Source organism: Scyliorhinus torazame, chromosome 8 (genome assembly GCF_047496885.1).
Source record: "Scyliorhinus torazame isolate Kashiwa2021f chromosome 8, sScyTor2.1, whole genome shotgun sequence".
In the NCBI taxonomy this organism is placed as follows: Eukaryota; Metazoa; Chordata; class Chondrichthyes; order Carcharhiniformes; family Scyliorhinidae; genus Scyliorhinus; species Scyliorhinus torazame.
The window spans coordinates 154001122-154027690 of NC_092714.1; the positions used below are offsets into that span (position 1 = coordinate 154001122).

A 26569-nucleotide genomic window follows, 5' to 3' on the forward strand; every position below is an offset into this window, starting at 1 on the left:
CAGTATAACCAACCCCCCCCCCCCCCCCCCCCAGTAACAAGCCCCTGCCAACATGGCTTACACAAACAGGACCATCTTCCCCAGCCCCCTTTTCACTGGTTCTCCTGCCCTTACTCTCATGCCCCCCCGCCCCTTGCTGGCAGCGTAATTTTTCTCGAAGAAGTCGCTGAACGGCTGCCACCTCTGAGCAAACCCCTGCAGTGATCCCCTCAACGTGAACTTAATTTTCTCGAGTCTGAGAAACCCTGTCATGTCACTAACCCATACCCCCAACTTCGGGGTTCCGAGTCCCTCCAACTGAGTAAGATCCGTCTCCGGGCCACCAGGGTGGCAAAAGCCAGGATATCCACATCCGTCACCCCCTGGGCTCCCGGGACTTCCGACACACCAAAGATCGCCATCTCTGGACTCGGCACCACTCTCACCTTTAAAACATTCTGACATGGCGTCAGCAAACCCCTGCCAGAAACTCCTCAGCCTCAGACATGCCCAAAACATGTGGATATGATTCTCCGGACCCCCCGCACAGTGCCCACACCTATCCTCCACCCCCTCGAAGAACCTGTTCATCCGGGCCACCGTCATGTATACCATGTGGACCACCTTAAATTGTATTAGGCTGAGCACACGACGAGGATGCATTAACTCTCCTCAGGTCAGGGAAGCACGGTGAAGCAGTGATAGCACTGCAGTCTCACGGCGCCGAGATCCCAGGTTCGATCCCGGCTCTGGGTCACTGTCCGTGTGGAGTTTTCACATTCTCCCCGTGTCTGGATGGGTTTCGCCCCCACAACCCAAAGATGTGCAGAGTAGATGGATTGGCCACGCTAAATTGCCCCTTAATTGGAAAAAATAATTGGGTACTCTAAATTTATTTTTAAAAACCCTCCTCGGGGCCTCCTCCCATAGTTCGGCCTCCAACTCCCCACGCAACTCTTCTTCCCATTTTCTCCTCACCTCCGCATCTCACCCCCTCCATTAGTTCCCTGTAGATCTCTGATACCTTCCCCTCTCCTACTCCTGTTCTCGTCACCACCTTATCCTGTAACCCCTGGTGGGGCAGGTGCGGGAAGGTCAAAACCTGCCTCCACACAAAATCCTTCACTTGCAGATACCGGAATTAATTTCCACCTGGCAATTCAAACTCCTCCTCCAAGCTCGGGAAACCCTTATCAATAAAAGATCTCCAAATCTCTCAATCCCCGCCCACTGCCACCTCCAAAACCCCCCATCCAGCCCCCCCAGGAGCGAACCGGTGATTGCCACATATCAGTGCCCACACTGATGCCCCCTCCAACCCCATATGCTGCCTCCACTGTCCCCACACCCTCAGGCTTGCCACCACTACTGGGCTTGTGGAGTACCTGGCTGGCGAGAACGGCAGAGGTGCCATTAACAGTGCCCCCAAACCTGTGTCTTTGCATGAGGCCACCTCCACCCACTCCCACACCAACCCCTCCCCCACCACCCACTTCCTGACTAACGCAATATTCACCACCGAATAATAATTTATAACATTCGGAAGGACCAGCCCCACCACCCCAACGGCCCCGCTCCAATAGAGCCTTCTTCACCCACGGGACTTTACCCTCCCAAACAAATCCCGAGATCACTGCATTAACTTTTTAAAAGAATGTCTTGGAGATAAAAATTGGAAGTCTCTGAAAGACAAACAGAAACCTCAGGAGGACCGCCATTTTCACTGTCTGTACCCGCCAATGACAACGGGAGCGCATCCCACCTCCGAAAGTCCCCCCTCATCTGTTCTACCAACCGACACAAATTCAGTTTATGCAGCTGCTCCTACTCTCGCACCACCTGGATGCCCAAATACCGAAAGCCCCCCACCCCCCCCCACCCTCACCACCTTGAATGGCATCTCACCCAACCGCCTCTCCTGCCCCCTTGTCTGGATCGCAAAGACCTCACTGTTGTCCAAATTCAATTTATACCCCAAAAACCGAACAAATTCCTCTAATATTCCATAATTCCCCCCCCCCGTACTATCCCATGCCAGATCCTCGACGTTCTCAGTGCCACTGCCAACGGCTCTAGAGCCAGGGCAAACAGCAGTGGGGAAAGTGCGCACCCCTGCTTCATCCTCCGGTGTAACCTAAAATCATTTGATCCCACCCAGTTGTCCACACACTCGCCACCGGTGCTTGATACAACAACTGGACCCAGTGCACAAATGCCTGCCCAAACCCAAACCGCTCCAGGATCTGCCATAGGTATTCTCACTCCACTCGATCAAAGGCCTTCTCTGCGTCCATGGCCACCACCACCTTTACCTCGCCTTCCTCTGGAGGCATCATGATCACATTAAGTAACTTCCTGATGTTGGCCGCCAGATGTCTCCCCTTCACGAACCCCGTCTGGTCCTCCCCTATTACCCCTGGCACACAGTCCTAGAGGCCAAGATTTTCGCCAATAGTTTGGCATCTACATTTAGCAGGGAGACAGGTCTATATGACTCACATTGTTCCGGATCTTTATCTCACTTTAGAATGGGGGAGATCAACGCCTGCAACAATGTCGGGAGGAGTACTCCCAGCTCCTTTGCCTCATTGAAAGTCCTTACCAACAGAGGACCAAATACCCCTGAGAACGTCTTGTAGAATTCCACCGGGTACCCGTTCGTGGCCTTACACGATTGCATCGCCTCCAGCCCCTCCACTACTTCTACCAGCCCAATCAGGGCCCCCAGGCTCTCCACCAACTCCTCATCCACCTTCGGGAACTCCAACCTCTCCAGAAACCGCATCATCCCCTTCTCCCCAGCTGGGGGTTCCGCCTCGTATAGTTTACAATAGAAGCCCCTAAACACCCCGTTCACCTCCGTCGGGTCCAAGACCGTATTCCCACCTGTGTCCTTAACTTTTCCAATCTCCCTCGCCGCCTCCTGCTTCCTCAACTGGTGCGCTAGCATCCTGTTTGCCTTCTCCCCATACTCGTATACCGCCCCTCTCACCCTTCTCAACTGCCCCATTGCCTTACCCGCAGATATTAGCCCAAACTCCACCTGCAGCCTCTACCGTTCCTTTAGCAGCCCCGCCTCCGGGGCATCCGCATATCTCCTGTTCACCTGCAGGATTTCCTCCACTAGCCTTTCTATCTCCACCGCTCCACCTTCTCCCTATGTGCCCGAATCAAAACAAACTCTCCCCTGACCACTGCCTTCAGTGCCTCACAAACCGTCCCCGTACCTGCCGAAACCTCCCCCATGTCATTAATCTCCACGTATCCCCGGATGGCCTTCCTCACCCACTCACACACCTCTTCCTCTGCCCACAGTCCCATATCCAGCCTCCTTTGCGGGCGCTGGTCCCCCCCTTTTGCTCACCCATAGGTCCACCAGTGCGAGGCATGATCTGACACCACTATTGTCGAATTCTCAATTTCAACCTCCCATGCCAACAACGTCTTGTCAAACACACAAAATCTATTCGGGAGTACACCTTGTGCACATGGGAATAGAATGAAAATTCTCAGTCTCCCAAATCTCCACAGATCCACACACACACACACACACACACACACATACATCCCCCTGCCCCCACCATGTGCTCCATGAAAGCCCGGAGCTCCATAGCTATTGCCGACACCCTCCCCGACCTCAAGCTCGACTGATCCAGTCTCGGATACAGGACCGTATTGAAGTCCTGCTTCTGCAAACAAAAACAACCCCTCCCCTAGCCCAATCAAAGAAAACAACCCTCCATCTTCCAACAAAGAACAAAAACAAACCTGAAGCCGAACAATGACCCCAAATACTTTTTATTTTATTTATTTATTTATTTTTAAATGTAAAAATAAATTTAGTTTGTCTTAATTCATTTTTTCCAATTAAGGAACAATTTAGCGTGGCCAATCCACCTACCTGCACATTTTTGGGTTGTGGGGGCGAAACCCACGCAAACACGGGGAGAATGAGCAAACTCAGAATGAGCAAACATGGGTTTCGCCCCCACAACCCAAAAATGTGCAGGTAGGTGGATTGGCCACGCTAAATTACCCCTTAAGTGGAAAAAATTAATTGGATAAACTAAATTTAGGGGCTGGTTTAGCACAGGGCTAAAGAGCTGACTTTTAAAGCAGACTAAGGCAGGCCAGCAGCACAGTTCAATTCCCGTACCAGCCTCCCCGAACAGGCGCCGGAATGTGGTGGCTAGGGGCTTTTCACAGTAACTTCATTTGAAGCCTACTTGTGACAATAAGCGATTATCATTTCATTTTCATTTCAACTCCACATGGACAGTGACCCAGAGCCGGGATCGAACCTGGGACCTCAGCGCCGTGAGGCAACAGTGCTATCCACTGTGCCGCCTCAATGGCCTCAAATACAAATTAAACTCAGCGCCAAAACACCTCCACCAAAGTTCAATGTCGTGGTAAATTCCATCGCCTCCTCCGACGTCCCAAAGTACAGCTCCCGGCCTTCATAAGTCACCCACAGACGTGCTGGGTACAGCATCCCAAACTTCACCCCCTTCTTGAAGAGGGCCGCCTTGGCCTTATTGAAACTCGTTCTCCTCTTGGTCAGCTCTGCATCCAGCCCCGATATATTCGAAGTTCACTGCCCCCCCAGGCGCAGCGCCTAGTCTGCCTGGCCCACCTCATGATCCGCTCCTTGTCCAGGTGCAAACGCACCACCATCGCCCTCGGTAAAATCTGGAAACTAAACACCGTTTCTCCGGCAGCGCATTCATGCCAGTGGATTGCCCGATGGCATGGGGTGCCCACAATGGGAAACCCCATCGGCCGGCTACACCAGAAAACAGGTTCGGCGGGGCAGAGAATGCCGCTCCAGATATCAGTTGACTCAAATCTTAGGTCAACCAGGGCTGAGCATTAAATTGTCAATCATACCAACATCATTACACTCCACAAGTTATTACTTTTTTAAAAAGTTTTGGAGGTTGATATTTAATAAAATAGAATGTGACCTTAATTGCCTGCCCTGTCAAGTGGATGTAAAAGCTCCCAGGACACCTTTCGAAGAGGAGCAGGGTAGTTCTCATCAATTTATATCCCTCAAATAAAAATAGATGATCTGATCATTTACCTCATTGCTATTTGTGGAATATTGTTGTTTCCATGTTTGGTTGCATTTCCTACGTAACAGTGAATATATTCAATGGTTGGCAAAGTGCTTTGGGATGTCCTGAGGATGTAAAACGTGTGTAAAATGATCATCATTGTGTTTAAATCCATTCATAGTTTCGCTGCTCTCTTTCTTTTGTAAGTACTTCAGACCTACAACATCCACCTGACTCGCCTTCAATTTGTCCATTACTCTGCCTGGCCTTTGATGTAAACCCCCTCACTTCTCTTTCTTCCACTTTTGGTGGCCTGCCTTCAACCACACTTGGATTTCCCTCTCTAAATCTCTCAAAGGCAGCATTTTTTTTCTGCGACAGAAGCCATGGGTTCAAGTCTGACTCAAGACTAGAGCACGTTATTTAGCTGGACACTTCAATACAGTGACCAACTTCAAAAGATCTTCATTGGCTGTAAAACATTTGGCATATTCTGAAAAGCAATACGGAAATGCACATTTGTTTATTTCCTAAAAGTTGCACATAGTTGACTGAGTACATACAAAAGACTGCACGGACTCCATATGGTGTTCTGTCTGTGTTCTGGAGATACATTGGTCAACCCTTGAAACTGATATATCTGATATCCTTTTTTAGGATACAATATTGTGGGATATGCAATGTACTACTACACATATGATGCTTGGATTGGAAAATTACTATACCTTGAAGATTTCTATGTCATGGAAGAATTTAGAGGTAAAATAAAAGTAACATTTTTGGAAAAGATGTTTGCTAACTTGTTTGCAACATGGACACAGTTTTTAATCTTTGTATGTTAATGCCATTCAAGTTGAGTTTAGTTAACTTCAACAATAACTTTCATTTATTATAGCACCTTCTCTGTTCAGAATATAATGCAGTGTTTCCTGGCTATAGAACCCAGAAAGGAAAATGTGTTCTTAAAACCGAAAATGCGGGGAAAAAAAATCAGGGGCGACATTCTCCGACCCCCCGCCGGGTCGGAGAATCGCCGGGGGCTGGCGTGAATCCCGCCCCGCCGGTTTGCCGAAGTCTCCGGCACCGGATATTCGGCGGGGGCGGGAATCGCGCCGCGCCGGTTGGTGGGCCCCCCCCCCCGCTTGATTCTCTGGCCCGGATGGGCCGAAGTCCCGCCGATAAATTGCCTGTCCCGCGGCGTAAATTAAATCACCTACCTTACCGGCAGGACAAGGCGGCGTGGGCGGGCTCCGGGGTTCTGGGGGGGGGCGCGGGGCGATCTGACCCCGGGGGGTGCCCCCACGGTGGCCTGGCCGCGATCGGGGCCCACCGATCCGCGGGCGGGCCTGTGCCGTGGGGGCACTCTTTCCCTTCCGCCTCCGCCACGGTCTCCACCATGGCAGAGGTGGAAGAGACTCGCTCCACTGCGCATGCGTGGGAAACTGAAGGCCAACAAAGGCCGTTTCTGCCAGCTGGCGGGGTGGAAATTCCTCCGGCGTCGGCCTAGCCCCTCAATGTTGGGGCTCGGCCCCCAAAGATACGGAGCATTCCGCACCTTTGGGGCGACGCAATGCCCGTCTGATTGGCGCCGTTTTGGGCGCCAGTCGGCGGACATCGCGCCGTTTCTGGAGAATTTTGCCCCAGATCTGGCAGATCTGTGGAGAGTGAAACAGAGTCAACGTTTTGAGTCCATATGACCCTTCTACAGAGCTAGAAAATATGTTACCCTGCTCTGTTTTCCTCTTAGTCTGAAGGTGGTGGGATCAAATGCTGCTGCAGGGCATGAGTAATCCAGACTAATGCTTCAGTGCAATACTGAAGGCGTAAGTAAACAAGTAAAGTTATCAGCGTCTCGAATGACCAGAGGCTAATTGTTAGGTGAATTGGACATTCTGAATTCTTCCTCAGTGTACCTGGAGTGTGGGGATTTTCACAGTAACTTCAGTGTAGTGTTAATGTAAGCATATTTGTGACACTAATAAAGATTATTATTGTTACTTTCCCCTTTGAGGAGAGCTGACTGATGGTGAATTTAAAAAAATATATTTTTATCTGAAGTTTTCATTTGATAAAGTGCAAAATAAACAAATCCATACAAACAAAATACCATTTATAAAATCCTATTCCTGAAGAGAAAAGAAACCCCAACCATCAGATCACCCCCCCCCTTGCTGACCCACTGTCTGTGACCAATTCCAGCCCGGACCCAGGAGCGATCCAAGACAGCCACCAACCCCATCCCTGGGACAGGACACTCAAGGCACTGTCTGTGCGGAGTCTGCATGTTCTCCCAGTGTCTGCATGGGTTTCCTACGGGTGCTCCGGTTTTACTCCCAATAGTCCTGAAAGACGTGCTGTTAGGTAATTTGGACATTCTGAATTCTCCCTCAGTGTACCTGAACAGGCACCAGAATGTGGCGACTAGGGGCTTTTCACAGTAACTTCATTGCATTGTTAATGTAAGCATACTTGTGACAATAAAGATTATTTTAAACCACAGCTCCCACCCCACCTCATTCCCGTTCACTAGCTGAATGTTTACAGCTAGCAAAGATAACCCCACCCCCCACCCAATGCTCAAAGAACAAAGAAAAGCGACTCCACCCAGTCCATACCGACTATGGATGAATAACCAAAGCCCAACACCCTTACAATACAACTCCCCCAGGGGCCATATATTCCCCATACTGTTACCTTGATCACTACCCCGCCGACAACCGCACCCCCCTCAATCCCAAACATACAACAGATACAAATTATAACCCCTCCCAAACCAACCCCTCCCAACTGTCCCCAATAAAGACCCAATCAAATCCATTCAGTCAAGTTCATGCTCCTTGACAAAAGCCTTCGCCTCCTCTGGCGTATTGAAAAAAATTATCTTTTGACCAAAACGTCACTTTCAGCCTTGCTGGGAATACCACTCTAAATCTTTTTTTTTAAAATGTAAACACAATTAAGTTTATTAATAACGATAATTAAATAGGCAGCAAATACAACAGGAATTATCTAATTCCTAACTCCCCACTTAAACTCGCCCCATGCTCTACCCACATACACACACACACAAGACAGTCAAACACAGAGGGAAAAAGAGGGGTGTAAAATAATAGGTAAAAGAGATAACATTCTTTGTTTCAAATGTTTGTCTTGTAGCACACACGCCTTCTATTCAAACTTTGCTTTCAGTTTGAGGTTTTCACCGCAGATTCTTTCTGGCCTCTGCAGTTTCGGAAATACAGCAGCGATTCAGCTTTTCTGGAGAAAACACGAGCACAGCACTCCAAAACCTTTCTAAAAATAAATTTAGAGTGTTCAACTCTTTTTTTCCAATTTAAGGGGCAATTTAGCCTGGGGCAATTTAGCCTGGCCAATTCACTTACTCTGCACATCTTTTGGGGTTGTAGGGGTGAGACCCACGCAGAGAATGTGCAAACACCACACGGACAGTGAGCAGGAGCTGGGACCGAAACTGGATCTGCGACGCTGTGAGGCAGCAGTGCTAACCACTGCATCATGCTGCCCACACCTGACTCAACTCCTGAATAGCACTGACTTTGCCTGATTAAAAGCCGCACGCTGCTCGCCAACTCTGCTCCAACATCTTGGTATATCCTGATGATGCTTCCTTTCCATCTCGAGTTCCGATTCACTTTGGCCCATTGCAGAACCCGCTTCTTCTCCTGGAAGCAGTGGAATCCAATAATCACCGCCAGTGGCGGCTCATTTCCCTGAGGCTTCCGCCGGAGTACCCGGTGGGCCCAATCCAACTCTGAAGGGGACAATCATCTGTCTCTCTCTTCCCCGCAAAAGAAAGCTTGGCAAACATCTGAGAAAAATAATCAGACGGCTTCGGGCCCTCCACCCCCTACGGCAACCCCACCATTCTGAGGTGCCATTTTCTCAACCTGCTCTCCAAGTCTTCCAACTTTGCCCTCAGAGTCTTGTTCCTCTCCTCCACTAGCAACATCTCAGCTTCCAATGAGGTGATTCGATCCCCTTGTCGCAGCAAGGTTGTCTGCACAACCTTCAGCATAAGACCATAAGACATAGGAGCAGAATTAGGCCACTTGGCCCATCCAGTCTGCTCCGCCATTCAATCATGGCTGATATTTTCTCATCCCCATTCTCCTGCCTTCTCCCTATAACCCTGATCCCCTTATTAATCAAGAACCTATCTACCTCTGCCTTGGTGAATTGGCCTCCACAGCCTTCTGCGGCAAAGAGTTCCACAGATTCACCACCCTCTGGCTGAAAAAATTCCTCCTCATCTCTGTTTTAAAGGATCGTCCCTTTAATCTGAGATGGTGTCCTCTGGTTCTAGTTTTTCCTACAAGTGGAAACATCCGCTCCATGTCCATTCTATCCAGGCCTCGCAGTATCTTGTATCTTGCACCTCTCCATGCTCCTTCACAGTCTCCGAGGTCTGTTCCAGCTTCTCCTGAATTGGCCTCAAAATGCTTTACAAATTGCTTTTCAAGCTTCTGCGCCATCACCCCAGTAAGCGTTTCCACCATGATATGAGCAGCCACACCTAAGGCCAGGTCCTCCACCTTCCCTCCTGCTGAGCTTTGTGGGTTTTCTGGCTTCATCGAAGGATTATCCCCTGCAATCATTTTGCCACCAACCTTCTTCATAGATTTCAACATATTTTCGCCGACAAATTCCTTATCCCATACGATGGGACTGTTTTGGTAACCAAAATCCCCACGAACCGGGTTAAAAAGTCCAAAAACAAAAACCATAACAGGAGCTACCTTATGTGTGACCATCTCCCATCAGTTGCCACAAGAAGTCTCTAGTAGTCATTTAACCTGAGGATCACCACACTTCAAGCGACGGGCAAAGTTGAGAAGGCACAGACTTCATGAATAACCTCAGCCAGTACGGGAATTGAACCCGCACAGTTGGCCTTGCTCTGTATCACAAGCTAGCTGTGCAGCCAACTGAGCTAAACCGGCCCCCATTGAAGAAGTGTTACACTGCTGAAGGTGTTGTTTTTCGGAAGAGATGTTAACAGAGGCTGCATCTGCCTGCTGAGGTGGATGTGAAAAAAATCCAATGACACTATTCAAAAGATTGGATTGGATTGCATTTGTTTATTGTCACGTGTACCGCGATACAGTGGAAAGTATTTTCCTGCGTGCCACTCAAACAGATCACTGAGTACAAGAAAAGAAAACACGTAAAAGGGCACACAAGGTAAATACATAGACACCGGCATTGGGTGAAGCATACAGGAGTGTAGTATTAATCAGATCAGTCCATAAGTTTAGGAGCCTGGTAACTGCAGGGAAGAAGCTGTTTTTTGAATCTGTTTGTGCATGTCCTCAGACTTTTGTATCTCCTGCCCGATGGAAGAAGTTAGAAGAGTGAGTAAGGGAGGGGTCTTTGATTATGCTGCCCGCTTTCCCCAGGCAGCGGGAGGTGTAGATAGAGTCAGTGGATTGGAGGCGTGTTCGTGTGATGGACTGGGCGGTGTTCACGACTCTCTGTAGTTTCTTCTGGTCTTGGGCCGAGCAGTTGCCATACCAGGCTGTGATGCAGCCCGATAGGATGCTTTCTATGGAGCATCTGTAAAAGTTGGTAAGAGTCAATGTGGAGATGTTGAATTTCCTTAGTTTCCTGAGGAAGTAGAGGCGCTGTTGTGCTCTCTTGGTTGTAGCGTCGACATGGGTGGACCAAGACAGATTTTTGGTGATGAAGCTGTTAACTATCTCCACCTCAGCCCCGTTGGTGCAGTCAGGGGTGTGTACAGTACTTTGCTTCCTGATGTCAATGACCAGCTCTTTACTTTTTCTGACATTGAGATAGATTGTTGTCGTTACACTTCTCCACTCGGTTATCTATCTCCCTCCTGTATTCTGACTCGTCATTGTTCGAGATCCGACCCACTATGGTCGTGTCGTCAGGAAAGTAGTAGATGGAGTTGGAGCCAAATTTTGCAACGCAGTCGTGTGTTTAGGGAGTACAGTAGGGGGCTAAGCACGCAGTCTTGCGTGGACCCAGTATTGAGGACTATTTTGGAGGAGGTGTTGTTGTTTATTCTTACCGATTGTGGTCTATGGGTCAGAAAGTCGAGGATCCAGTTGCAGAGTGAGGAGCCAAATCCTAGGCTTTGGGACTTTGATATGAGCTTGGCTGGGATTATGGTGTTGATATGATAAGAGCAGAATTTTCTGGATGAGGTCATCAAAAACTGAGTAACTGCTTGTTGAACTTCTTTGTTGTTTGTTTGTGCAGTCTTGCTGCTGACAGACGACAGCAATGTTGGCTCCACATGATGGTGACAGCTTGTCAAAAGTAATTCATTCACTAAATTCCCCTTTGGCTTATCCTGGGACAGTTTTAAATGTTCCTTGTGTATCAGTAGTTGAATCGAATGTCATGACTTGGATATCCCAAGTCGTGAAGGATAGAACTGGGAGGGTACCAGTTTTGATCCACAGAAAACACATGACTTGTTGTGCATCTCCATTCAACACTTCTTTCAGTCTGCTCCTATAAGCACAGGTGAATCACCAGTTAATGTCCACCAAACAGATAGAATTAATAATAATAATGTTTATTAATGTCGCAAATAGTTACTGTGGAAATCACCTCATCGCCGCACTCCAGTGCCTGTTCGGGTACACAGAGGGAGAATTCAGAATGTCCAATTCACCTAACAGCACGTCTTTCGGGACTTGTAGGAGGAAACCGGAGCAGCCGGAGGAAACCCACGCAGACATGGGGAGAACGTGCAGACTCTGCACAGACTGTGCATCAAACCTGGGACCCTGGTGCAACCATTATTCGGCCGGCTGATATTCAATTATTACAGAAGACTTTGATACAGAGTTGCACTTGACTTTTGTATCACAGGACATACTTCAAATGGAGTTTGTTATTCTCTGTCATGTATCCCAGGGAAGCCTAGAGAGAAAAGCAAAACAACTGTTGGGGGTTATGGAGGACAAAGTCCAGTGTGACAAACTGTTTGTGCATTCCCTGTATAGTAACCTATTTATTTAGGTACTTTGCATGGCTTCTAAATATGTTTTGGATTCCCTTTGCAGGATATGGAATTGGTTCAGAAATTCTGAAGAGGATCAGTCAGGTAAAGAAAAGAGTTTCCCATTTATTAACCTGATACTAATAATGAGAACAGTAGTAGGAATCCTCGGACTTGCCATTCTCTCCCAAGAATTTTCAGCCTCTCTTTCTAGCTGCTTTTTGCCTCAAGGATGCCTTACCAGAGGATGTTGCCACCTCATTCATTTGTGTAATTTTGATTTGTGTTATTGAAAGAGCATAAATAGGGGACCACTCTGGAGAGGGAGAACATGGTGGCCCCCAGTATGCTTCATGCCTTCATGGCCAGAGGGCGCCGTGAAGACTGGGGTGAATCATCGCCCCCCAGAGACACCATTTTGATTTGATTTGATCCTTTTCCTGTTTAAAAAAAAAAGAAAGAGAAAGCGTGAGTATTGGGGAAGATCGTTTTCCAAATCTCTTTCTTTATTTGAGAGCAATCTGTTGTCCTTTTGAGTTAAGATTGATGTAATGTTAATAAAGAAGACTGAAATAGCTTTGCCTTGGTGAAAAAAGGCAGTCGAAGAAAATGATTCCTGTTCTGGCACACAGCTAGAATGAAGACTTCGACCCAGATTAAATAGAATGGAAGATACACTGGGTTTGCTCTGGATGGGATAAGAAGTGCAGTAAACCAGAAGCATTGGAGGTGGATGGGAGATGGGCAAAATAATGAGGACGCAGGGTGGTACATTAGTTAGCAATGCTGTCTCACAGCGGCAGGGACTCAGGTTCAATTCTGGTCTTGGGTGACTGTGGCGTTTGCATGTTCTCCTTGTGTCTGCCTGGGTTTCCTCCGGTTGCTCCAGTTTCTTACCATATTCCAAAAATGTGCAGATTAGATGGATTGGCCATGCTAAATTGCCCCTTCGTGTCCAAAGATGTGCAGGTTAGGTCGATTGTCTATGATCAATGTGCGGGGTTACATGAATGGGGGGAAAGTGGGCCTAGGTAGAGTGCGCTTTCGGAGGGTTGGTGCAGACTCGAAGGGCTGAATGGCCACCTTTTGCTCTGTAGGGTGTGTATGATTTTCTCTTCACCCTTTGGCCTCCCCCACACACCAATTCAAACCATTCAAGGTCGAGAGAAAACAGGGAACTATAGATTAGTGAACCTAATGTCAGTAGTAGGGAAGTTGCTAAAGACCATTATCAAGGATTTCATAGCGCAGCATTTGGAAAGCACTGGTGTAATCAGACAAAGGCAGCATGGATTTAGAAAGGGAAATCATGCTTGACAAATCTACTAGAATTCTTTGAAGACGTAACTAGTAGAGTTGACCAGGGAGAACCGATGCATGTGGTTTATTTAGACTTTTCGAAAGCTTTCGACAAGGTCTCACATAGCAGACTACTATGCAAAGTTAAAGCACATGGGATTGCGGGTAGTGTCTTGAGCTGGAGAGAAAGCTGGTTAGCAGACAGGAAGCAAAATGTTGGAATAAATGGGTCTTTTTCCGATTGGCAGACAGTGACTAGTGGGGTACCTCAGGGTTCTGTGCTAGGACCCCATTATATGTTCACATTGTATATTAATGATTTGGACGATGGAACTAAATGTATTATCTCCAAATTTGCAGATGAAACAAAGTTGGGTAAGAGGGTGAGCTGTGAGGAGGATGCAGAGATGCTTCAGTGGGATTTGGACAGGCTGAGTGAGTGGGCATATGCATGGCAGATGCAGTATAATGTGGATAAATGTAAGGTTATCTAATTTGGCAGGAAAAATAGGAAGGCAGATAATTATTTGAATGGCTGTAAATTGTGAGAGGTGGATACTCAATGAGACCATGGTGGCCTCATGCATCAGTCACTGAAAGTAAGCACGCAGGTACAGCAGGCAGTAAAGAAGGCAAATGGTATTATCATAGAATCCCTCCAGTGCAGAAGGAGACCATTCAGCCCATCAAGTCTGCACCTACCCTCTGAAAGGGCATCCCACCGAGGGTCAGGCTCCCACCCTATCCCTGTAACCCCACCTATCCATTTGGACACTAAGGGGCAATTGATTATGGCCAATCCACCTAACCTGCACATCTTTGGACTGTGGGAGGAAACAGGATCACCCAGGCATACATGGAGAGAAAATACAAATTACACACAGTCAACCACCCAAGGCCGTAATCGAACCCAGGCCCCTGGTGATGTGAGGCAGCAGTGCTAACCACTGTGCCCCCAAGCCGCCCATAGGTTGGCCTTCATAGCAAAAGAATTTGGTTATAGGAATAGGGATGTTTTCCTGGAATTGTATAGGGCATTACACCTGGAGAATTGTGTGCAGTCTTGATGTCCTTATCTGAGGAAGGATGTTCTTGCAATGGAGGGAATGCAGTGAAGGTTTACCAAGCTGATTCCTTAGATGGCGGGACTGTCATATGAGGAGAGACTAAGTTGTTTATGATTTTATTCATTGGAGTTTAGAAGAGCGAGAGGGGATCTCATTATAACATTCTAACAGGATTAGACAGGGTAGATTCAGAAAGAATGTTGCCGATGGTGGGGGAGTTTAGAAATAGGGGTCATAGTTTGAGGATAAGGGGTAAACCTTTTAAGTTTGAGGTGAGGAGAAATGTCTTCACTCAGAGAGTGGTGGCTCTGTGGAATTCACTATCACAGAACGTAGTTGAAGCCAGTACGTTGTGTAATTTCAAGAAGGAATTAGATATAGCTCTTGGGGCTAAAGGGATCAAGGGGAGAAGGCGGGATCAGGACATTGAACTTGATGATCAACCGCGATTATCATGAATGGTGCTGCACGCTCGATGGGCCGAATGGTATCCATCTGCTTCTATTTTCTTTTTTTTAAAAATATATTTATTAAAGTTTTTTAACACAATTTTTCTCCCTTACAAACAATAACCCCCCCCGTAACAAACAAAAACGAGAAATCGTGCAGAGCATGATATATACATGGCAAAATGATATATTTACACAGCTTTGTACACTGGCCCTCACCCGTACGTGCCAGTTTCCCCAACCCTTCATGTTATCTCTTGCTCATCCACCCTCCCAGGCAGTCCCCCCCCCCCGTCCCCCCCCACAGGACGTGTCCCGCGCCCCCCCAAGGTTGCTGCTGCTGCTAACCGACCTTCCTCTAACGCTCCGCGAGATAGTCTAGGAACGGTTGCCACCGCCTGTAAAACCCCTGCACAGACCCTCACAAGGCGAACTTAATCCTCTCCAACTTTATGAACCCAGCCATATCATTTATCCAGGCCTCCAGGCTGGGGGGCTTCGCCTCCTTCCACATTAGCAAGATCCTTCGCCGGGCTACTAGGGACGCAAAGGCCAGAATGCCGGCCTCTTTCGCCTCCTGCACTCCCGGTTCGTCCGCGACTCCAAATATTGCTAGCCCCCAGCTTGGCTTGACCCGGACTTTCACCACCTGAGATATTGCTCCCGCCACTCCTCTCCAGAACCCCTCCAGTGCCGGGCATGACCAAAACATATGGACATGGTTCGCCGGGCTCCCTGAGCACCTTCCACATCTGCCCTCCTCCCCACAGAACCTATTCAACCTCGCCCCCGTCAAGTGCGCTCTGTGGACCACCTTAAATTGTATCAGGCTGAGCCTGGCACACGAGGAGGAGGAATTAACCCTACCTAGGGCATCAGCCCACACACCTTCCTCGATCTCCTCCCCCAGCTCCTCCTCCCATTTACCCTTCAAATCTTCTACCAGCGCTTCCCCCTCTTCTTTCAACTCCTGGTGTATTTCCGACACCTTGCCCTCCCCGACCCATACACCCGAGATCACCCTATCTTGAACTTCTTGTGCCGGGAGCAATGGGAATTCCCTCACCTGTCGCCTCACAAAAGCCCTCACCTGCATATATCTAAAGGCATTTCCCGGGGGTAACTCGAACTTCTCCTCCAGTGCCCCTAGGCTCGCAAACGTCCCGTCGATGAACAGGTCCCCCATTCTTCCAATCCCCGCCCGATGCCAGCTCTGGAACCCCCCGTCCATCTCCCCCGGGACAAACCGGTGGTTACCCCTGATCGGGGACCACACCGATGCTCCCATTGCACCCCGGTGCCGTCTCCACTGGCCCCAGATCCTTAGCGTTGCGGCCACCACCGGGCTCGTGGTATACTTTGTCGGCGAGAGCGGCCGCAGTGCCGTCACCAAGGCCCCCAGGCTCGTTCCTTTACAGGACACCATCTCCATCCTCTTCCATGCCGCCCCCTCTCCCTCCATAACCCACTTGCGAATCATCGCCACATTTGCTGCCCAGTAGTAGTTCCCCAGGTTTGGCAGCGCCAACCCTCCTCGGTCCCTACTGCGTTCCAGGAACCCTCTCCTTACTCTCGGGGTCTTATTCGTTCGCTCACACAAACCCCATAATACTCCTGCCTACTCTCTTAAAAAAGGCCTTAGTGATCACGATGGGAAGGCACTGAAACACAAACAGAAACCTCGGAAGGACCACCATTTTGACCGACTGCACTCTACCCGCTAGCGAGAGCGGTAACATGTCCCATCTTTTGAAATCCTCCTCCATTTGCTCCACCAACCTCGTCAGATTCAGTTTATGTAGGGTCCCCCAACTCATGGCTATCTGGATCCCCAGATACCGAAAGCTCCCCTCCGCCCTCCTCAGCGGTAGGTCCTCTATCCCTCTTTCTTGGTCCCCCACCTGTAATACAAAGAGCTCACTCTTCCCTACATTGAGCTTATAGCCCGAAAACTCCCCAAACTCCCTTAGAGTCTGCATGACCTCCACCATCCCCTCCATTGGATCCGCCACGTACAGCAACAGGTCATCCGCATATAGCAACACCCGATGCTCTTCTCCCCCTCGGACCACCCCCCTTCCATTTATTAGACTCCCTCAATGACATGGCCAATGGTTCGATCGCCAATGCGAACAACAGGGGGACAGGGGGCACCCCTGCCTCGTCCTGCGGTACAGTCGACAGTACTCCGACCTCCGCCAGTTCGTCACTACACTTGCCATCAGGGCTCTGTAAAGGAGCTTAACCCAATTGATAAACCCTACCCCGAACCCAAACCTGCGCAGCACCTCCCAGAGGTACTCCCACTCTACTCGGTCAAAGGCCTTCTCCGCGTCCATTGCTGCCACTATCTCCGCCTCTCCCTCCTCCGATGGCATCATTATCACGTTTAAGAGCCTCCGCACATTGGTGTTTAGTTGCCTGCCCTTTACAAATCCCGTCTGGTCCTCGTGGATTACCCCCGGGACACAGTCCTCGATCCTCGTGGCCAGCACCTTTGCCAGCAACTTTGCATCCACATTGAGGAGCGAGATCGGCCTGTACGATCCACATTGCAGTGGGTCCTTGTCCCGCTTTAGGATCAAAGAAATTGTCGCTTCCGACATTGTCGGGGGTAGGGTCCCCTCCTCTCTTGCCTCATTAAAGGTCCTCACCAGTAGCGGGGCCAACAGGTCTGCGTACTTCCTGTAGAACTCCACCGGGAATCCGTCCGGTCCCGGGGCCTTCCCCGCCTGCATGCTCCCCAAACCCATGCTCAGCTCCTCCAACCCAATTGGTGCCCCCAAACCAGCCACCTCTTGCTCCTCCACCCTCGGGAATCTCAGTTGATCTAGGAATCGTCTCATCCCCTCTTCCCCCGCTGGGGGCTGGGATCTGTACAGCTCTTCATAAAAGGCCTTGAATACCTCGTTTATTTTCGTCGCACTCTGAACCGTGGCTCCCCTTCCATCTTTGACTCCCCCTATTTCCCTCGCTGCCATCCTCTTACGGAGCTGGTGTGCCAGCATCCGACTAGCCTTTGGTCCCTGTGGTCAACAGGTCAAACTCCGTCTGGAGGCGTCGTCTTTCCCCAAGTAATCTTTCCTCCGGGGCCTCTGCGTATCTCCTGTCCACTCTCAAAATCTCCCCCACTAACCTCTCCCTTTCCATACCCTCTGTCGTCTCCCTATGAGCCCTAATGGAAATTAGCTCTCCCCATACCACCCCCACCCGCACCTCCCCGTTGTCGTTGGCCTCCAAGTACCTTTCGATACACCCCCTCACCTTCCCACACACCACCTCGTCCGCCAGCAATCCCACATCCAGCCGCCACAACGGGCGTTGGTCCCTCTCCTCTCCCAGCTCCAGTTCCACCCAGTGTGGGGCATGGTCCGAAACGGCTATAGCCGAATGCTCCATCCCCTCCACCCTCGGGATGAGCGCCCTACCCAGAACAAAGAAATCTATCCGGGAGTAGGCTTTGTGTACATGGGAGAAGAAAGAAAATTCCCTGGCCTGCAGCCTTGCAAACCGCCATGGGTCTACTCCCCCCATCTGATCCATAAACCCCCTAAGCACCTTGGCCGCCGCCGGCCTCTTTCCAGTCCTTGATTTGGAGCGGTCTAGTGCTGGATCCAACACTGTATTGAAGTCCCCTCCCATTATCAGGCCTCCTATCTCCAGGTCCGGAATGCGCCCCAACATGCGCTTCATGAATCCTGCATCATCCCAGTTCGGGGCGTATACGTTTACCAACACCACCCACATCCCTTGCAGCCTACCTCTCACCATTACATATCGCCCTCCATTGTCCGCTACAATAGTCTTGGCCTCAAATGACACCCGCTTTCCCACCAATATTGCCACCCCTCTATTCTTTGCGTCCAGTCCCGAGTGGAATACCTGTCCTACCCATCCCTTTCTTAGCCTGACTGGTCCGCCACCTTCAGGTGTGTCTCTTGGAGCATGGCCACGTCCGCCTTCAGTCCCTTTAAGTGCGCGAACACTCGAGCCCTCTTCACCGGCCCATTCAGGCCCCTCACATTCTACGTTATCAGCCGGATTGGAGGGGCTCTCACCCCCTCCACGCCCCGCCGACTAGCCATCTCCTTTTCTGGGCCAGTCCCGTGTTCGCGCCTCGCTCACCCACCAGTCCCCCAGAGGGGGATCCCCGTCCCGACCACCTCTTCTGTGTACCATTCCCTTTCGGCCAGTGCAACAGCAACCCTTTCTCCCCCCCCCTTCCCCCCCTCCCCTCCCCCCGCTAGACCCCTGTCTAGCTTTTTTGCTCCCCCCATGTCACTCCCGTAAGTCAGCTGACGCCTGCTGACCCCGGCTTCCCCCGCTGTCCCATTGACCTCCCCGTGTGGGAGTCTCCCAAGCCATATGCATTCCTTCGTTCCCCTTCCCACCTTTCTTTCCGCGCGCGGGAAAACACCCCGTGCTTTCCAAAGCCCGCTCCGCCCCCTCTGGCGCAGCTCCTGTCGCGGCATTGTCTCTCTCCCCCAGCCCATGTAACATTTCCTGCGCGTGATTGACCCCCTATATACAACAACGATCACACATCAAACCTCAAACATCCCCCCTACCCTCACAAACCCTCAGTTAGAGTCCAACTTTTCGGCTTGTACAAAGGTCCACGCCTCTTCAGGCGTTTCGAAGTAATAGTGTTGGCCCTTGTATGTGACCCACAGTCGCGCGGGCTGCAGCATTCCGAATTTCACTTCTTTCCGGTACAACGCCGCTTTGGCCCGGTTGAAACCCGCTCTCCACTTTGCAACCTCCGTGCTCCAGTCCGGGTATATTCGGATCTCTGCATTGTCCCACCTACTGCTCCGCTCCTTCTTAGCCCATCTCAGGACCCACTCTCTGTCCGTGAACCGGTGGAACCTCACCACCATTGCCCTTGGCGGCTCATTTGCCTGGGGCTTCTTCGCCAGCACCCGATGTGCCCCGCCCAACTCCAGCGGCCTCGAAGGGGCCTTTGTGACCATCATCGCCTCGAGCATCGTGCTCGCGTATGCCCCGGCATCAGCCCCCTCCACTCCCTCAGGGAGACCCAGGATTCGCAGATTCTTTCTCCTCGACCTGTTCTCCAGGTCTTCGAGTCTTCCCGCCCACCTCTTGTGTAGCGCCTTGTTCTGCTCCACTCTCACCGCCAGGCCCACGAGCTCGTCCTCGTTCTGACTGACTCTTTTCTGTACCTCCTGGATCTTAGCTTCGTGGACCTTCTGGGTGATCCCGAGTCCTTCAATTGCCGAAAGCATAGGCGCCAACATCTCCTTGCGCATCTCCTCGCGCTGCTCCTCGAAGCAGCGCTTGATGAACTCCTGCAGCTCCCCTTTGTCCCTGGCCGCCGCCATTTTGTTTTCTTTCCCTCGCCTCTCCCGTTGCTCCAGTGCCGCTCCTTTGGCCGTTACACTTCTGGTCCGTTTAAAAAGTCTATGGAAACTCCTGAAAAAGGTCTGAGAGTCAGTTCCAGACGGGAGCTGCCAAATGCGCGACCTACTCCTCCATGGCCGCCACCGGAAGCCTCGTCCCTGATTCTTCAATGGCCCTGGTAGATCGTTTCACAGTTGTTCCCTCTGCTGCTAGAATTCACCTTTGATAGAGTCAAGTCAGATTGCAGCTTTAAGCTTGCCCTTCCCCCGCCTGCATGCTGGAAGAGGCCCTGGTCTAAACCTGCAGCCAAAGCCAAATCCTTTACTGTTTCTGCCGGGTCTGGCAGCCAAAAGACACAACACTCCTGGGGGACACTGTCAGGGGAATGCTGCAGCCTTCTTCCCACACCGGGAAATGTCAAACAAATGCCGTGGGGGCCCTGTAAAAGAGCCCAAAAGTCCGTTCCAAGCGGGAGCTACAGAATATGCGACCTAGCTCTGCATAGCCGCACCCGGAAGTCGCCCTGCTTCTATTTTCTATGTATCTATGTCAATGAAATGTCATAGTTCAAATACAATCTTCTCTTGGGATAAGATAGCATTGCCTTTAATATACAAGCTTGGTTTTATTTCTCTCTCCCAAGGTTTAACTTTCCAAAATCAGTATGTTGGTGCCAGACGACAGAAAACTGAGACCTCATAAAATCATAAAATCGCTACAGTGCAGAAGGGCGTCTTTCAGCCCATCGAGTCTGCACTGACCCTCTCAAAGAGCACCCGACCTAGGCCCCATTTCCCTGCCCTATCCCCTTAACCCGTACATCTTTGGACACTAAGGGGCAATTTAGCATGGCCAATCCACCTAACCTGCACTTCTTTGGGACTGTGGGAGGAAACCGGAGCATGCAGGATAAACTAATGCAAACACAGGGAGAAAGTGCAACATCCAAACAGACAGTCAACCAAGGCCAGAATTGAACTTTTATCCCTGGCGCTGTGAGGCAGCAGTGTTAGCCACTGTGCCACCGTGCCGCCCGTGTTGTTTTCCTATGTTGTCCATGGCTTGCAGAATATAGCTCCTCTTAGTTGTCTCGGTAATAGTTATCATTGTGATACAGTCCATTTCAGCCAACATTGTGATTGACCACGGTTGTCAATTATGCAAATAAATAAAAGGTACCAAGACCGAGACCAGACAGACTCATTACACTCGGGTTCCTTCATTTGGTAGCAAAGCTTCATTTTATCATTCTGGATTGAAGTGCTAGCCATTGTACTTCCCAGTTCTCCTCACTGACTATTGTTATATGAGATGGACATTTGGTTATATAGGGCGGGATTCTCTGACCCCCCCCCCCGCCGGGCCAGAGAATCGCCGGGGGGGCAGCGTGAATCCCGCCCCGACGTCGGCTGCCAGATTCTCCGGAGCCGGATTTTCGGCGGTGGTGGGAATTGCGTTGCGCCGGTCGGGGGCCGTTGGCAGTCCTCAGCGATCCTCCACTCCGCCATGGGCCGAGTGGCCGCCCATTTTCGGCCAGTCCCAATAGCGGAGAATTCAGCCTAATATCTATGAAATGGGACAATTTTAAAAGTGATCTGGAAAGAGACCTTGGGTGGGATTCCGGGTGCAGCAGCCACTCCAACAGGGTAGATCATGTTCAATTCTGAACACCTTATTTTGGGAAAGGAAGTTAAGGACTTATCTGGGAAGGTGCAGAGGAGATTCACTCGAATGCTACACCGGACTTGGTTACATGAAGAGAATGGAGAACAAAGAACAGTACAGTACAGGAACAGGCCCTTCGGCCCTCCAAGCCTGCGCCGAACACATGTCCTATCGAGACCAACCGCATATATCTTTCTATACCCTGTCTGTTCATGTATCTAGATAAGTTTTAAAGTTCGCTAACGCATCTGCCTCAACCACCTCACTTGGCAGTGCATTCCAGGCCACCACCACCCTCTGTGTAAAAAAAACGTCCCTCCTCACCTTTAACTTGTGTCTCCTTGTAATTGTCATTTCTGCCCAGAGGAAAAGCCTCCAACTGTTCACTCTATCTATACTCCTCATAATTCTGTAAACTCCTGATAATAATCTTTTTTTGTCACAAGTAGGTTGACATACACTGCAGTGAAGTTACTGTGAAACGCCCCTAGTCGCCACATTCCGGCGCCTGTTTGGGTACACAGAGGGAGAATTCAGAATGTCCATCACGTTTTTAGGGACTTGTGGGAGGAAACCGGAGCACCCGGAGGAAACCTACGCAGACAAGGGGAGAACGTGTAGACTCCGCACAGACAGTGACCCAAGCTGGGAATCGAACCTGGGACCCTGGTGTTGTGAAGCAACAGTGCTAACCACTATGCTACCGTGCTGCCCTATCAAGTCTCCCCTCAGCCTCCGTCTTTCTAGGGAGAACAATCCCATTTTAAAAAATCTCTCCTCATAGCTAATACTTTCCATACCAGGCAACATCCTGGTTAACCTTTTCTAGACTCTCTCTAAAGCCTCCACATCCTTCTGGTAGTGTTCTGATCTTGCCAAGGTCATCCCCACACCCCCACTATTTGCCTTCAAACAACCGCGCAACCTCAAACAAACCATTGTTTGCAGCAAACTATCCAGCCTTCAGAACAGCGACCACGACCACACAACCCTGCCATGGCAATCTCTGCAAGACGTGCCAGATTATCGACATGGATACCACCATTACACGTGAGAACACCACCTACCAGGTACGCGGTACATACTCGTGCAACTCGGCCAAAGTTGTCTACCTCCTACACTGCAGGAAAAGATGTCCCGAAGTGTGGTACATTGGCGAGACCACGCAGACGCTGCGACAACGGATGAACAGACATTGCGCGACAATCGCCAGGCAGGAATGTTCCCTTCCAGTGGGGGAACACTTCAGCAGTCGAGGGCATTCAGCCTCTGATCTCCGGGTAAGCGTTCTTCAAGGCGGCCTTCATGACGCGCGACAATGCAAATTCGCCAAGCAGAAACTTATAGCCGAGTTCCGCACACGTGAGTACAGCCTCAACCGGGACCTTGGATTCGCATTACATTCATCCCCCACATCTGGCCCGGGCTTGCGAAATCCTACCAACTGTCCTGGCTTGAGACAATTCACACCTCTTTAACCTGGGGTTACCCCTATCCCTGGATCTGTAAAGACTTAATTCCTGCAAATGCACGCATTCAAAGCACTGTCTTGCATCGTTGACTTGGTCTATAAAATGTTTCTGGAACATACCTCTTCATTCACCTGAGGAAGGAGCAGTGCTCCGAAAGCCAGTGTTTGAAACAAAGCAGTTGGTGACAGAGGACCCAACTGGCAAAACAGCCAGAGGGGAGATTTGGAGAATTCCTTTTGTGCAATGATGTTGTGATCTGAAATACGCTGCTTGAAAGAATAATGGAAACTGCTTCATAAGAAATAGGAGCGGGAGTAGGCCATTCAGCCTTTGATCACATTCAATGAGATAATGGCAGATCTACTTTAATGTATTTTTCTGCACACTCATATTCCTTGATGTTTTTAATATGTAGAAATCCATCGATTTTGGTCTTGAACATACTGAATGATTGAGCCTCCACGGCATCTCGGGCAAAGAATTGCAATTTCGGTAGTTACTTTCCAAAGGGAATTGGCTAACAACTTGAACAACTGGTCAGTGAGGCAAGCGGGAGAGTCCTATCAAAGAGCCAGCACAGGCACGATGAGCTAAATGGCCTCCTTCTGTACTGTGTGGATTTCTGAATGGAGCCATTGGATAAATTGTCATATATTATACCTGAGGGAAAGAATTAATATTGAGAGTAAACTTTGTTCTGTTTTCAGACGGCTGTACAGGACCACTGTAGAAGCATGCATTTCATTGTAGCAGATTGGAACCACCGCTCAATCAACTTTTACAAGAAGCTCGGTGCTGCAGATCTGTCCAAGAAGGAGGGTTGGCATCTCTTTGAGATTAAGAAAAACCACTTGGTTAAAATCGCAACTGAAGAATGAGTTTGAAGAGTGAAGTTCAGATATCTTTGCACGTTTCTCCCTAAAGAACCTGAATTAAACGTTTTATGCGGTTATTGTAGATTTAAGACCTCACTTCTGATCATTTTATACATAATATAGACTAACATCCAGTAAGATAATGTTTGGCAATGTTCTTTTAATTAGAAACCATATTGCAGTAGCTTTTAAGTAATTAAACTTGCGCTATTTAATCAGTTGTCTTCAGGTGTGAAATGGCATGTTATGTTAATAAATCCTGTTTATATTTTTGAAAGAGATTTTATTGACAGCACTTTGAAATATATGCATAACAAAGAAACACAAATGCCAACTGCGGCAACAGGAAACACCCATCCCCTCCCCACACACAACCCCAACAAACACCCCCCACTCTCCCCGCTGCCACCCTAACACCCACCCGCCCCTCGTTTTCTAGATTTTCACCCAAACCTCCCACCCCAAACAGGAAAAATGAACCACCCCCTGCCCCCGTTGACAACTCAATACTCCTTAAAGAAGTCGATGAACAGCGTCCACCTCGAGGTTAACACATCTCCGGGCTCTCAGGGAAGCAAAGGCCAAACCCCTTGGCTTCTCTTCCAACCTGTATTCCCGGACCCTCTGACACTCCAAATATTGCAACCTCCAGACTCGGGGCTACCGCTCCCCCCAAACTCTTGGTCAGAAGTCTTACAACACCAGGTTAAAGTCCAACAGGTTTGTTTCAGATCACTAGCTTTATGATGTCAAACCCAAATCTTTGACATTACATCCGCAAATCGCTTTGAAAACCCCACAACCTTGGACATGCCGAAAACATATGGTCATGATTCGCCGCACACTGCCTAAACCTATCTACCACCCCTGTAACTGTAGTAGCGCCTCTTCAGGTGCCACCGAGTACCTCTGGTTCACCCTCAGAATGGCCTCCACCAACTTCAACCTCTCAGCAGCTCCACCCTCTCCCTATTCATAGAATTTTGATTGATCAAGTTGTGCCGAATCAAGAGACCCGCGGGAGAACGATCCAGGAGGTGGAGAAAAAGGTGTCCGAGCATGAGGAGTACATAACTGTGCTGGGGACCAAGGTGGAGATGATGAACGACCGCCAGAAAAGAATGCAGGGGAAGCTGCAGGACCTGGAGAACAAGTCCAGGAGGCAGAATCTTAGAATTGTTGGCCTCCCAGAAGTCAGTGAAGGATCGGATGCGAGAACTTATGTGACGGACATTCTGGAGAAGTTGATGGGGGCTGAGGCGTTCCCTCGGCCCCTGGAAGTGGACAGAGCGTACAGAGCCCTGTCGAAGAAGCCCTGAGCGAACGAGCTGCCGAGGGCCATGGTGGTACGCTTTCACCGTTTCCTGGACAGGAACACGTTCTGCGGTGGGCCAAGAAGGAACGGAGCAGCAAATGGGAGAACTGTGAGCTGTGCATTTATCAGGACCTGGGCGCGGATTTGGCCAAGAGGCGAGCTGGGTTTAATCGGGCAAATACGGCCCTCTTTAAGAAGGGGGTGACGTTTGGCTGCTGTACCCAGCCCGTCTGTGGGTCACACACGAGGAACGTGACTTCTACTTTGAAACACCAGACGAATTATGGACTTTTATTAAAGAAAAGAGGCTGGAGGCGAATTAAAAGCCATTGAAGCCTTGGAGAAGTACTGTGGCTGCGATTTGTTGTGCTGGGTTGTAGAAATATAAGTAGTGCGATGTGTAATAAGGGGCTGTTTGGATGGCTAACGGTAACTTTGTTTTGCATGGATCTGGTTAGAGGGAGGATGGGCTTTGAGGTTGGTTCTGCTTTTTGGGTGATTATTCTTTTGCTAAAGTGGCTGTTTCTTCACTTTTTTCTGATGTTTGTTTACTGGGGCATGCAATGCTTTTAAAATGTTTATCTATGTGGGGGGAGGGGGAGAGAACAATGGGGAGACAGACGGCTTGGTGCCGGGGCGGGCGCTATCAAGTCAGCATGGGTCAGCTGACTCTCTGAAGCACAGTGGGGGGTGAGCAGGTGTTAAGCTGGAGCTTGACTTGGGGGGTTGTGTTTCTAGTGTTGTTGCTAGGGGGGAAGGGCAGGGGGAGAGCTGCTTTGCTGACAGGGGAGGAACTGTTACTAGGGGACAACTGGGAGGTCGGGAACGGCGACTGCCCTAGGGGGGGCTCGAGGAGGCGGAGGGCGCGAGCGAGAGGCTGGCCTAAAAAGGGTGATGGCTAGTCGGCGCGGGGTGGGGGGGTGGGGGGGGGGGGGGTTGGGGGTTGGGGGGGTTGGGGGTGGGTTGGGGGTTGGGGGGGGGGGAAACCCCCCGACCAGGCTGATTACATGGAACGTCAGAGGGCTGAATGGGC

General features: G+C 50.0%; 1 protein-coding gene across 2 annotated transcripts in view; it reads left to right on the top strand.

Moving 5' to 3' along the window:
* LOC140428204 (diamine acetyltransferase 1-like) overlaps positions 1–24498 on the top strand; it is a 51285-nt gene extending 26787 nt beyond the window's left edge. For both annotated transcript variants that reach the window (XM_072514392.1, XM_072514391.1), the window contains 3 exons: positions 5697–5798; positions 12098–12138; positions 24054–24498. In XM_072514392.1, coding sequence (XP_072370493.1) covers positions 5697–5798; positions 12098–12138; positions 24054–24224 — 314 coding nt within the window. In that variant the 3' untranslated portion in view covers positions 24225–24498. The remainder of the gene's footprint in view (positions 1–5696; positions 5799–12097; positions 12139–24053) is intronic.
* Positions 24499–26569: the final 2071 nt, after the last annotated feature.